At 37.7% G+C, this 14,798-nt stretch overlaps 1 protein-coding gene across 12 annotated transcripts in view; it reads right to left on the bottom strand.

The window, feature by feature from the left end:
- Positions 1–84: 84 nt before the first annotated feature.
- The window catches only part of LOC18431218 (binding protein), a 31,782-nt gene continuing 17,068 nt past the window's right edge, over positions 85–14,798 (bottom strand). For 4 of the 12 annotated variants that reach the window (XM_088858953.1, XM_088858951.1, XM_088858954.1 and 1 more), the window contains 11 exons: positions 9,632–9,702; positions 9,317–9,394; positions 9,093–9,186; positions 8,766–8,864; positions 5,746–5,963; positions 5,532–5,646; positions 2,754–2,945; positions 2,503–2,610; positions 1,807–1,919; positions 1,601–1,702; positions 85–1,073 (listed from right to left, as the gene is read on the bottom strand). In XM_088858953.1, coding sequence (XP_088715079.1) covers positions 479–1,073; positions 1,601–1,702; positions 1,807–1,919; positions 2,503–2,610; positions 2,754–2,945; positions 5,532–5,646; positions 5,746–5,963; positions 8,766–8,864; positions 9,093–9,186; positions 9,317–9,394; positions 9,632–9,702 — 1,785 coding nt within the window. In that variant the 3' untranslated portion in view covers positions 85–478. The remainder of the gene's footprint in view (positions 1,074–1,600; positions 1,703–1,806; positions 1,920–2,502; positions 2,611–2,753; positions 2,946–5,531; positions 5,647–5,745; positions 5,964–8,765; positions 8,865–9,092; positions 9,187–9,316; positions 9,395–9,631; positions 9,703–14,798) is intronic. The other 8 variants (XM_088858955.1, XM_020665592.2, XM_088858956.1 and 5 more) reach the window with 2 other exon arrangements.

Raw genomic sequence — 14,798 nt, 5'->3', positions numbered from 1 at the left:
TCCACTCCCATGCATTATGCCATGGCACCCCATAGTCCCTGTTAATCACACATATGGGGCTCTTAAAGAAATGAGAGCTCAAGAGGCACCAGAATAGAGATATATATAGAAAAGCAAAAGGAAACAAAAGTATGAGGACCTGAAAGACCAAAATGAATGTTTTTACAGAGGCAGAAGCATGTTTGAGCAGAACCAAATACTCTAGATTGAGATTAAAACTTAAACGCATTTCTGGAACAAGCTCAAAGGCTAATTGCAGGCTCTATGCGGATTTCGGACATGGCCTGCTCGAATCTGAGGAAAATGGTGGCCAGAAAGAGGATCAAACCCTTCATTGGCCTGCAGGGGACTCACTCTCCCCCTCTCTCTCTCAAACCGAAGGAACAGCAGCTCCCCTTCATAACCTCTTTTCCTTCAAATATCTGCTTGTAATGTACAAACCAAGATTCAAAAACAAGAGGGAAATAATTATGGCCCATTATCGGACTGAATAAGGTTCCGAAGCTTGTGTTCCAGAAGGTGGCTCTGAGGAGAGGGCCTCAGGCTTCCCATCACTGAATTTGGGCATGCCCGAACCCGTTATCTTTGACACATTCACAAAACCATCAGTTAGAGAGGAGGAATTCACTTGGTTTGTTAAGGGTGAGGGCTCCTCTTCACTTGCTTCTCTAAGATTAAAACTGTTATTGGCAGAGCAGTTAGAACATCGACTTGGGGCCACTGGTTCCTTCTGTCCCTCAGCCACATCATGACTTCCATTCAAGTTTTGATGATAAGCCTTCTTTCTGAGTAGCTGATCAGGACCGCAATTTGAACATGCAGCATCTCCACCTCGAGAAGGGATAGTGTCATTCAGGGTTTTATCATCTCGAGATGGGATTATCTCATTTTGAGTTTTCTTGGTTCGGTGTTTCTTGGTAGGTAGCTCTTGATCAATGTGGTCTATAACCTCCATTTTACGTTTGGACGTAGGCGAGTCTGGTGGCATGTCATGGGGAGTGGAAACTTCTTTTTGGCCATCTTCATCTTCTTCTTCGTCATCTTCATAGTCTACTAGACCAACAGATCCCTCCCTACAAATTTAAACAAAAAGGAAAAGAAATCTATTTGTGTACTTCATAAAAAAAAATTTCAAATCAACTGCATAAGGAAGAGAATGCCATTTCATTCGAGGAAGTTAACATACTTCAATAGCCAATGGAGAACCACCATTCCTTGGCACATGGTACATCATAATCCATTAGGCAATAAAATACCATATTGCATTGGGGTCACCACAGCTCAGAGAAACGATTGGATAGTGCGGGGAGAATATGGGACCCAACACAACAGAACATTGGTCCCATTTTCATACGATGGTGATGACCCTGAACCCAAGACACCATGGTTTTCTACAATCCATTGGATACCGTACTTTCCTTCCTTTCCATGTTTGAACCAAAACAAGAAACCTCCTTTTTTCACAAAATAACAGGAGGAACCAAGAACATATGTTTTCTTTGTGATTGAAAATTTGGAATCCTATATTTGAAAAAAAAAATTCTACACAAATGAAAATAACATCTAATTGAAGACACCCATGGCTGAGTTCAAGACATACCTGAAAGATGAGTAGTTAGTACTATCTCCATTGATCAAAACTGATGCTGCCGGCTGGTTACATGAATTTGAGATGCGAGCTGATGTGGAATCTTCTTCATCGCTGACAAAAAAACCAGATAAAAAGATAATTGGTATCATATAAGAGAATATACCTTCCGAAGTTAATAAAAAGACAGTAAACAACAAAAAAAGTAGAGAATATACCTATCCTCATTGAAGTAATCCTCCTCTTCCTTTTCAAGGGCACGCTCATCAATCCGTTTCCTAGGGTCACCAATGCTACTTCTAGGGTTCTTTGGTTGACAGCTCTCCATAGACTAATTCAGAGAACAGAGAAAGTGAGAAACAATTGTGCTTCTGACGTGAGCCAAAAAAAATTTATAGATGAATTTTCTTCTGAATCACAAATCAGTACAATGCTCGTTAATCAGGTCACACTTTATTTAAATTTTCCACTATTAAATGTCTATACATTCTATAATTGTTCTCCCATGTCATATGTCAACTCTTTTTGTACTTTGCTTCTGATTGGGGGCCCTTTCTTCCAAGGTTGTGAATTGAATATTGCTGCTTTGGAATGGCCTTTAGTATACCTATCATCTTCATTATGTTCTTCACTTATTCTTACCTTGCCCCTTTTTTTTCCTGAAACTATTATCTGTTATTCTTAGCTTATCCTTTCTAGTTCCATTTTTGTTATCTCTGATTTTGCTCACCAAACAAAACTTGCACATATTTTCCAGAGACAGAACATGTGGGGAAAGTGCAGCAAAAAATATGCTTCACAAATTTTAGGGAAAAGTATAGTTTTAAAGACATGCCAATTACGATAAGCATTTCCACTGATAAACAAGTTCTCTTTTGGTATTATGACCATTTACATGGAAAGAAAGATCTCACCTGTTCGTACTTAAGTTTCAGAGCACGAAATGTATCTAAATGTTCGAACTTCTCCAACTGGTCCCAGAAGCATTCAACTGAGTATAAAATCAAAGATTTAAGATTTTCCTGCACAAAACAAAGATAACTATGGGAACAAATTTTTGGGTGCCAAATAAAAGAATACCGAGGGAAAAAAAATAGTCCAAAGGACATTCTGAACTGAATATATCACAGAAAGATACCAGATATAGGGATAAAGAGAGAGAAACCTTGCGAATATATTCAAAAAGTTCGAGAACTGCAGAGTGCAGCAGATTATAGCGATTTCCATTTGCAACAAAAACCTCTACAACTGGTTTCAGGAGGTTGTGCTTCACAATATGGCGGAGGAGAAACTCATCCTGCAAATTCTGAAGTTCAGGACAATCATGTAGTCCCATGCCATTATTCAAAAGCTGAAACTGAAACAGATGTACTAAACAAAAATTATGAATCAAGAAAGATCCAATTAAAAACAAAATCATATATCAATAAAAGAACGACATATTTCTCTGGAGAATTATAATGCATATAACTTTCCCGAAATGCAGGACCTCAAAAAAAAAGAGTAGCAACTGATATTCAAAGCAATCCCTCCCATTTGACAGTGAAAGTTATTAGAGGTACATTCAACAGAGATAATTTCCATACAGCATTCAGGTACTCATCTGGCTCCCTAAAACTTAATTTTGCATTTCCATCACTGCACAATTTGATGGCTTTGACTCAACATCATCATCACAAAAAAGGAATAAATAGATCATTACCACCATACTATGTCAATGTTCAAAATTGCAGATTCCACAGCTAGTTCCTTCGATGGCCCGAATAGAGACCAGAGGGATTCGCACTTGGGGGTTTTTGCTAGATACCGAACACCCCTAATTGTACTTACAGAAAAAAAAAAGATCCTTTGTGTGCGTTATTATATTGTACTATTTTAAACTCATACGTGAGATTGAAATTCGAAATCGAGTGATTGGAAACCCATGCAATGTTGACTGGAATCGGTGAGCTTTGGTTGCCGAAACACCCCCACCCCTACAAGTCTCGCAAAATATTGGATTCCGTACTCTTAAATTTTACAAAATCAAAAAGTTCAAATTCACCCCAACCACCCCACCAACCCAACCCCCCCTTCCCCAAACAAAACAAAAAAAGTTCAGGATATCTCAAAAAATTTGTTTTTAATCTTCTTTCTCTCCCTTAAAGCAGGGGCTCTATATTTTATTTTCATTTTTTGGGTGGGGGAGGAAGGGAGGGCCCCCAAAAAACCTACTCCCCTCATTTTGAGGAAAAATGGCAGAAAATGCCCCCGTCAAAGGGCTGTTTTCCACCCTTGGCTGGGGAATAAGGGGGCCTGGCCTGTGCCAAAGCATGGGTCTAGGTACTGCCATAGACCAAAAGGCGGGCGCCTTTGGTTTTGCTGCCGTGGGCACCCGCCTATACCCCTAGGCGGTGTACCTAAGGCTCTCGGCTGATAGGAGGCCTGCCTAATCGGAGAAGTGGCCAACTTTTTGATCATTGTTCTTCGTAAGTGTCAACAGAAAGCAGCTACCTCGCACTGAACAGATGTTTTTTTTAATAAATGTGGGACCTCAATTCAAATCCAGACTGCAATGTCCAGCAGCTACAAAGGTCCAAAGGCACCCTAGCAACCACTGGAAAATAAAATGGGGGAAAAAGGCTTCTTGCAGCTGTAATGTTTCGGCCAATAGGAGGCCTGCCTAATCAGAGAGGTGGCCAACCTTTTGATCATTGTTCTTCGTAAGTGTCAACAAAAAGCAGCTACCTCGCACTGAACAGATGTTTTTTTTAATAAATGTGGCTCCTCAATTCAAATCCAGACTGCAATGTCCAGCCAGCTACAAAGGTCCAAAGGCACCCAAGCAACCACTGGAAAATAAAATGGGGAAAAAAGGCTTCTTGCAGCTGTCATGTTTCAGGCATATATAATATTTTGGATTAATTTCTTCTTTTGCTTAAGTCAGCTATATCAGCAGCAGTTAAAAAGACAACTGGTTTTCATTCAGGGAAGTCTCTTTCCTTCTTTAGAGAAGTATCATTACTTTCCTTATTCTGTTCTTAATTCTAATTTTTTGTTTATCTTAAATAAATTTCCTAATACTAAAATAATAATATAAAAAATGGAAGCCCTATTACCAGAAGATCAATGTTTACTCACGAAGATCAATGTTTACTCAGATGATCTATGGGGGTTTGATACAAATCACTTTTCCAAAAAAAAAAAAAGAAAGAAAGAAAGAAATCTCCATGTGTTCAACTCTTCAACTTGGAGATTAAGGATTGAATCACTTCATCTTAGCTTTGGATGTTAGGTAAGGGACTATAGCCCTAGTCCAGAAGTGCGACTCACTAAAAAGTTCTATTTTCCAAGTAATCTTTCTTGGAAATGGGCCTCCAATATGGTCCCTATCATTGAAGGAGAGAACCTAAACCACTGTTTGGTGCCTTTGTAGATACTCCCACACATAAAAAAGCAAAGGCGTGCAAAACACAAATCTATGTTCAAAAGAATAATAAAATAAATGGATTAGAAGGTGTTAGCCAAATGCCAACACTGTTCACATCCTAAGCTTTGAGTGAAAGGACACAGTGCCACTGCATAACTAACATTAAACATGTTAGTGACACTTATATAAGAGCCCATGTAAGTTGGGCATCCAAATGTCTTGTGCAGGAAAGATGGAAAACGCTTATCACAAGGATAATCTCAAAAACAAAACATAGCATTTAGTATCCATTAAAGTGTCATGCTACTACTCCCAACATCCATTGATTTCAAGGACAATTAAAGAGAACATTGTTTTTAACATTTTAAACAAAAGTGCCTCTGCTAAAAAGGCAAAGTAATAATGGTCCTGGTTTTCTCATTTCAGACAAGAAGCAAAAGAAACGTATCACTAAGATATACTTGATAAGGCTAAAGGCTATAATATTATATAATATGAGTACATCCATCTTGAATAAAGGAAGTGACATCTCACATTGCGAGAAATAATTGTACGAAGAAAGCGAACGGCAGCAACCACAAGATACTTTTCCTTCCTGCGAGTAAGGTACAGGACCTTTTCTATTACATTATTGTGAAGAAAGTTGCACCTGCAAAAGGTTAATGTCATGTTTGCAATGTCAACTACAAAAGCCATAAGAACATGATGAATAATCACTGAAGAACATGAACTTAAATCTGAAATATACTTTATCCTGTAGGGATGGTGGAGGACACAAAAACAGAGCAGTTCACAGATGTTTGACAAGATATCAGGCTTAGTCACAGACTGAGGTCCAACTCTTCCAACAAGACCAGTTGATTTAACATTAGTTCGAACACTCCCCTTACAGCAGCAGGATGATGCAACAACATCAATTAACTGATCCATGTACTTGTCGTAAAAAATTTCCACAATTGTGTCCCTCTGCAACCAAATGAAAGCCTCATCACAACATTTGAGAGTGACAATTCTAAAAAATTGGAACCAAAACATAGAAAGAAGATAGCCACTAAAAGCATAAATCATAAAATAGAATCCGATCTAGTGAGACTAAGGTCCAAGTGAAAAAGCAGTGTTCTGCGACGCGCCTGAGTCAACTCGGACTCTGGCGAGTTACTCAGACTAGCAAGGCCAAGTATGCTGTACACTCTTACCTACTCAAATCCTAACAGTACCAAAATGGCTTCTGGCTAGCACAGATGGTTCTTACACCTCATGTTCATAGTTTGAATCTCCTTGGCTGCTACTCTATCCTTCCTTTTTATTAAAACAGTAAGTGGCCAAACAAGTCAAGCATATCCTATAGTTGCTACCACTCCAATGGCAGGAAGGATGACAGCAAATTTCAAATATGAACAGTCAACCTATACAATTTTTTCCATTAAAAAAAATGACAAAAGCAGTTATGAAGTTTGCTAATCGTGAGGCTGGTAATATACCAATCACATCCAAAACAAATTAATAAAATAAACTAGCTAGAGCAGAACAGACAATTTATGCAGCTAGATTAAAACCTACCCATGACATTACGCAATCGTGTGTAATAAATTGATTTATGTATTGCAGAGGATCTGAATGAAAATTGAAATTCTACCTCACTCAACTGAGACTCTAAAAGAAGTCAATTTGGCAAGTCATCATGGAGCGATTTTGACCACCTAAAAACTTAATTAAATGTACAAAATCTAAAGAACCAGTAATTAGATAATCATAAAACCTAATTGAACAAATAAAATATAAAACATCAATATAAACACTGACAAAGTAGAAAAAAATACATGTCATTCATGAGAATGAAAAAGCCATGAAAATAAAATCAAACAAAATATAAAACAACCATAAGAAATAAACCATTGGTCATTCAATGAAGACACAACTCACAACAGAGCGCAACAGAGAAAGGGCCATCAAGTGAAGCCCCTGAAGTTTCAGGTAGAAATGTAAAGAAACAACGATCTACGGCATTGGCAAATAGAAATCGCAACAAAGAAGAACAAACACATATTATTCATGAAAAAGAGAAAATTTTATAAAAAAAAATTAGAAAGCAAATTAATCAGAAAATAAAAAATAATGAAAAAATATACAACTGGTAGTTGAACACGAAATGATGAATAAAAGGTCCCTAGCAACTCACAAGAAGAACAGAGTGAAAGTCAAACAGAAAAATGCGCCCTTACTATATTAAAGGGCATTATCTAAATGTAGAAACCACATGAATTAAAGCGATAAAAAGGATTTACAAGGGCTCTGTAGTCCACGACATAGTTTGCTATCGGTCTAGGACAATTCTAACATTTCTAGGAAGTCTAGCCATTATGCAATATAATGACCAGAACAACCCTTCATTATTAAGCACTTAGTAAAGTGAAGGTCTGAATTGCTGACCTGCGGATATGTCGGACTTAAGAGAAAATAAGTAACCCCCACGTTGAGGAGCAAACCGGAAGACATCATTATGGAATTTCCTTTTAAGACTAGAATTATAGAAACTTGTACATAGGATGCCATTCCCTTATCCAAGACCCACTCCCCAATCACTGCCAACTCTAATCCTAAACATTGATGTTTCCACACTCTAAATTCTATTATGTTCTACAACTCCCACTCCACGCATACATAATCAGAACAACATAAATTTTTTTAGCATCATCACCATGATTGTGGAGTGGGAAGAAGTATAGAGAACTAGGAAATGTCGGCCCTACCATCAAGAGTGACTTTATAGAAGTTCTCATATCATCTGAAGCTTCTCATGTAATGTTTTAGTTCCAAAGGTGACAGAAGCTCCATAAGCTGATCAGATGAATAAGAAGTATGACTCTGAATGATTAGCGCAGGTATGAAAGAAGGGCACAATAGAACAGAACCAGGCCAAATCCATTTGTTTATGGTAACAGTAACGGCCATCATCTCAGGGCAGTTGCCACTGACTAAAAGGGACAAAAAGAAGTAAGAAAACAGAAGAAAAAGTTAAAATAAATAAGAAAGGAAAAATCATTAACAAATTTGGAAGAGAGCTACAGGGAGAAATTTTGTAAAATTCATTATTTTATTTCTGTAAAGAAACCATTAATTAGAAAATATTGCCCAATATTTACCTTTATTATCACTACTTACTAAAATTGGAAACCTGATATCACGGCTGTTGACTACGCCCATTAATTACTGCAAAGACCCTTTTTCTAATCCCACACCCACAAGTGCTGCAGGTAGGAGCTGTAGCATTATAAAGGATGTTAGTTCCATTAGAACTACAACAGCACCATGTGATTAGCAATAAGTTAAAGCAAAGTCTGTACAGTTGAAACTGCAGTTTTCACAGCTGAAGAAGATATCCATGACATCAGGTCCATCAATTACAAATAAGTAGGCAACTCTCCCGAAACATGGCATGAAACCCAGTCTTGAGCATCACAGTACCCAGAAAAATGTTACACCAAACAAACGACCAGTCTGTATGACAAGTACTATCTACAACCTGTTATAAAGTTTCTGCTCTCAAAAAAACTGTTATAAGGCTTCCATATCCCAAGGACAGTGCCTTAGACCCAGGAAGTGGAATTCATGAGATCAATATGATACTTATGGTTATTCATTTGTTCAATACAAGAATGCGAACTTAAGCACTGAAAAACAATAGAGAAATAAAAGCATCCAAGGCAAGCTTTAACAAAGAAGTATATTGACCTCAGTAAAACAGAAGGAAGGATAGTTTTATTGCACCTGAGATCCCGACATTGTGTACGAGTCCAACAAAATGCGAATAATTTCAAGAAACTGGCAATGCATGTCCTCGCCGAAGTCTGTTATCATACCTTTAACCTGCATTCAGTACCTTGTCTGATTAACACATCCCTTAACTGAGATACTAAATAAAAATCAAAATATATCATGCATCTACATAACCAAAAGTTCATTAATGATGCCAGTATAAGAAGGTAGGCATCTTAAACAATCTCATCAACCCTTGGACAAACTGATTTCATGACACTAGTGAAGTTGACTTCGACATATATTATATAGCACTCTAATTTTTTCGATATCGCATACCAGGAGTCCAAGAAGGGTGTGGCCTTCCTGCTGAATGATATATGCCCGGAGAAGATTTGGATCTTGGTTTAGAACGATGATTAGAATATCCGTCCTGAAAATCCAGTTGGCACCCATTGCACTAAACTTAGGAAAGAGCTTATTACATGCAGCTATGAGCAATTGAAGAAAAAACAAGTATAAAAAGTATTGCACATCCTCTACAGAATTCATGATCTATTTACCCAGTCAACACTAGTGCCTTATCTTCGCTCTGAAGAATGTCTGTGATGATATCAAAAAGACCTTCAGTCACCAGATCCCTGGAGAAAATATGTAACTTCAGAATGAGAGAGCATAAGGGAGTGAAGAAAATGGAAGGATCTCATGAAAAGAATGCCATACACCAAAGTAAACTTTACATGCTGTCATCAATTAACGCTACCGACAGTAGGCTTCAACGAGCAGTTCCCAAGTTAAAACAATAAAACCACAGACTGAACTCAAAAACAAAAGATCCACCAGCATCCATTTAATGATATAATATAATATTCACATACCTGAAAAGCCGCATTTGATGTACCAGTTGCAAACTCTTACTTAAACTACAAAACTCTTGCAAAAACAATACCTGCCCCAAAGAAATGAATTACAAGGTAAATATCACTACCACAAGAAATACACAAAGAAAAAAGATTAATCGCTATTATGAGTTATAAATAAGAAAATCCAGATTAAAATCAAAAGAATGAGCCATATACTGAAATCTGTAGCTATTCAAAGAATCTAAAAGACATCACCTATGATGTCTTTACAATGCTTCACTACCCACATAATTAACATCAATCCAAGAAGAAAATGCTCTGAACCATAACAAACAAAATAGGCCCAGTTAAAAAGAGAAAAAAGAAAGACACATCACAAGCATGTATCCTTAAAGTGGATGGAAGGACCACACAAGGAATAATGCAACCAGTTGCCATAAACCATTCAATATTATTCTATCTTTCCTGTGCAGGAAGAAATTGTTGACATCGGCTAGGATATAATCTAACATAAAAACTGTAACTTGAAGCGAAATAAGAGAGGAAGAGGATACAGCCACATTCTCAAGGCAACAGTGCCTAATATTGATTGTACAAATATACAACAACACATCCAGAGAACAACAAAATAGGGAACTCGAGATAGATGTCCCAATGAACTCTGCTGAATTCCTGGTCATAAATATCATGGACTCCCAACATCTGAAAATTAAGTATGAAGCGCTCAACCAGTTTAAGTAGCAGTAAATCAGACATCATTATGTGCCAGGAAGCATAGAGAAGAATAATGATAGACTCGTAATCCAAAAACCGCATATAAGTGACTTAGAGAAGCAATTCAAAATTAGCAGCACTTGAAAAACATAAAAACAACCCGGCACTGAGCAACTCATAAATGGGAGCAACATGTACATTACAGTTACGACATCAGATAATAGCCAACGGAGTAACCAAATAGCCATTAATGTGATTCAGCCACCAAGGCATCCGAGTGGCGGGTGCCCAAAAAACCTTGGCTAAGGATCCACGTGTGTGTGTGAGGCCTCGCATTGAACGGTTGGAGGTCGTCTTCTTCTTTTTCTTCTTATATGTAGAGAGAGAGGGCTCACACCGAACAGTTGGGAGTCATCTTCATCTTTTCCTTCTTATATATATACAGAGAGAGAGAGCATATGCTCACGTGCGTGTGAGAGAGGCCTCGCATCAAACACTTAAAGGTTGTCTTGTTTTCTACTTCTTCCTACATGCAGAAAAAGACTTGAGAGAGAGAGAGAGGGGCCTCGCATCAAACACTTCGAGGTCATCTTCTTCATTTTCTTCATCTTATACGTATTGATAGAATACAGGATCCATGTGTGGGTGTAAGAGAGAGGCCCTGCATCAAACGCCTGATGTTGTCTTCATTTTTTTCTTCTTATTATATGAAGAGAGTGCATAAGTGTTCGCAAGCGAGTAAGCGACGGGCCTCACATCAAACACAAGGAGGTTGGCTTCTTTTTCTTCTATGTGGAGAAAGAATATGGATCCGTATGTATGTGGAGCATAAGAGAAAGGCCCCGCATCGAATACTTGGAGTTTGTCTTCTTGTTTTTAATCTTTTTACATGTAGAGAAAAAGAGAGCATATGGGTATGTGTATGGGTGTGTGTGTGTGTGTGTGTGTGTGAGAGAGAGAGCGAGGGATGCATTGCATCGAACACTTAGAGAGCCCTTGGCCAAGGACCTTTTTCTAGCAAGGGTTCCATTCGGCAGCCTTTGGCATTGGGAGGCCTATGCAGGCTAAACATCTGAATAGGGCCCCCGCCTAGGGCCAATTTCGTTCAGATGGACCCCTAGCCTGCCTAGGACACCAAAAAGATGAATTTCGATTCACTGCTAATGATTTAGGAAGGAAAGCGAGATATTGAACCCACGTTTTTCCAACCCTCAAACAAGTAAAAATCGGCAATAATAGATAAAACACAGATATAAATTAAGCCAAGAGAAAAACTTTCTTCTTTCATAAAATAAAATTCATTTCAAAAACATAAGCATCCCATAATGAGATAAATATAAATCAAGCCATGAGAAGAACTTTCTTCTTTCATAAAATAAAATTCATCCCAATAACATACGAATCCCATAATGAGACAGCCACCTTTTATAAGCCAATGAACCCCAAATATTAATTTAAGAGCCAGGAAAACAATAGAAGACTCTAAAATTCCCTTAAACAAGGTTAAAAATTCAAAAGCACCCATGTGAACGATACCCATGAGCAGTATCCGTAAACGGCACCCATGACTAGTAACTAATGAATGGTAAGAACCAAACAAAAATAAAAACATTAGAAACTAGGTGTTGGAGATTAACCCCACATTATAATTCCTAACAAATTAACCCTCATAAAAAATAACCTATATACTCACATCCATGAAATTAAAAAAATAATAATAATAATAACTAAATTTTTTAATCACCCAACTCTTGATCTCCATCATTCTCCCCTAGTTGGAGAAAACTCACCCTCGAGTTTCGAAATGGATTAACAAGAAATCTAAACACAAGGTCTCTCTCAACCCGAATATTGCGCATTGACATTGGGGCTTGATCATGGGTCATATGGGTTATAGGTCTGAGGATTTTGGTACACCCAGCTATAGTAGCCTGCCTTTGTGGAATGGGATCCTCTAATTGCAAACATGACAGGTCAGCCCCACCATCGGTGAGAGAAAACAGCCCTTTACAGTTGCTGCCTCAAATTGCCTACTCATTTACTTCTTCACCACCGCCATTGTTGCAGTCATTACTATCATTGCGATGATCACCACAATCGCCTGCAACTTGTTCTTCGTCATATATAGGAACTTCCAGTTCTTCGTTTTCATCCAATCGTTCATCAAAAATAAGATTCCCATCAAAGATAAGATCACGTGGTTCTTTATCAAAAATTGGATCACTATCAAAGATAGGACCATCCACCGATTCAAAGAATATTAAATCCAATTGAAGATTGGATCCTTCTTGTTCTCCTTCAAAATTACGCTCACATTGTTGCCATCGCACATCAAACACATCTACATAACTTGAAATGTCATCAGCTCATTCTTAATTAGGCTCAGACTCTGATTCAAGCCAATCCCCATAAAACCTCATGATTTTGAATCTGTCCCTATAGATTCCTCTTCATTTAGGGCACACTATTGCGGGCATCTCTTGTGCAACAGTTGTATAACCCATTTACCCAAAAAAAAAAAAAACAGTTGTGTAACCCTTTCCTTCAAGTTGTTCATTTCCTTGTGCAATCAGATCAAATCCGCATCCCTATGGCTAAGACCTCCACGACTAGCCATCCCAATCGCTAACCATCTTCAAACCATGCTCTGATGCCACTTGATGTAGAAAGGAAAGATGGGAAATTAAATCCACCTTTTTCCCGGACCTCATACAAGTAAAAATACCAATAATAGAGAAACATCGTGGCTATAAATCAAGCAATAAAAGAAAAAATTTCTTCTTGCATAAAATAAAATTCATTCCAATAACATAACTACATAAGCATCCCATAATAAGACGTCTCACCTCTTATAAGCCTATATAAAAACCTAAAATTAACTTAAGATCCAAGTAAACAATATAAGACTCTAAAATACCACTTAAACAATATTAAAAAATTCAGAAATACCTATGTGAGCAGTGACCCATGAATAATAACCAGTGAATAGCAAAAATAAAAACAAAAAAATAGAAACTAGGAGTTGGAGATTAACCCCACATTACAATCCCTAAAAGATTAACCCCAATAAAAAAAATGGAACGTACACCCACATCGATGAAATTAAAAAAAAAAAAATAAGACTATTTAATCAGCCAGCTCTTGATCTCCAAAAGCTAGCCACTCCATGGGATAATGGAAGGCTAGGTTGCTCTTGAAAGGATCATAAGCACAAGCCTTAGTAGATAACCACATTCCGCATCATGGGAATCAGCCCGATCCATTCCAATAAGAAATGCACCATGATAATTTTATGCACCAAAATCGATAGACATCTTCACAATGCATTCATAAGATTCCTAAGTCAAAGATTAGCTTGTGAAACGGTCATGCTGATTCTCGCTCGCAAAGGAAGTTGCAACTTCAAGTACTCTGACAGTCATAACTAACTCAGCATTTTTTGGAGCTATGTTTGCCATTTTTGCTTCAACTCGTGGGCTTTTGTACAGTGCCCTGTGAGAGCCACCATTTTTTGTACATTTTGCTCCGTGGCCCTATCTTTTGTACAAAGGGCACCGTAACCCCCTCAAAGTGAGACTCTTGTAATACCTTTCAGATGCCTAAGTCCAAGATGGCCTCCTATAGTCGTCAACTTCTCAAAAGAAAAATATAAATAAAAAAAAAGGATACCTAAGTCCAAGACGTCTTCCAATAGACGTCCATTATTTCAATTATAACCACCCAAGCCACATGTGTACCCTATAATGCAGCCAGATACATGAGATTTTCTATGCAAGTAATCTTTTATGTGAAAGATTCAGAAAAGGAAAAGGTTTATATACGGGTGAGGTCCTAAACAAAAATTAAGACGCATCTAAAAAATTCACTAGAAAAGGTTGTTTAGATGCTGAAAAACCCTCAATTCAATCATCTCAACCTCCAGATGTATGTACATGAGAAAAAATAGATATCAAGTCTTGGAAATAGTGCATACTGTAATGTATTATCTAAACCGTTAATTTTCAAGATTTTCACGTGCTCATAGATCTGCTTGATCTACACTATTAATGAATATTTACATTTTATAATTAGAGATGAAAATAAATTTTCAGGCCATCACAAAGATTTCTGATACTAAAACATGTTACGGCACGATTTGAACGTGCGACTTACTTTGATTGATTAGGGCCCCAGCTTCTACAAACCACACCCTTCAAAAATGCGCTATAAAATAATTAGGTTATCTGTTGATCTTTAAAAAATGTCAAAGAACCCCATTACACAGCTCCACAAGTACCACTAAGAAGAACCAACCGCATACTGCTACTTTGTTTTCATTTTGGCGATAGCTTGCCCTGTGACAAGTGCAAGTGTAAAAAAATCAACCATGGAAGAATTCATGATTAATGATACTCCCAGCTGCATCATAAGCCTGTAAAATTTTATCGAAATCAATTGCCATGGCAAGCAAGAAGTGGATGAACCAGAT

The sequence above is a fragment of the Amborella trichopoda genome, chromosome 2 (genome assembly GCF_054954075.1).
Source record: "Amborella trichopoda isolate Santa Cruz 75 chromosome 2, AtrichopodaSantaCruz75HAP2 v2.0, whole genome shotgun sequence".
NCBI lineage: Eukaryota > Viridiplantae > Streptophyta > Magnoliopsida > Amborellales > Amborellaceae > Amborella > Amborella trichopoda.
The sequence above is the reverse complement of the archived record's forward strand: the minus strand, read 5'-3'. Positions and strand labels throughout refer to the sequence as shown.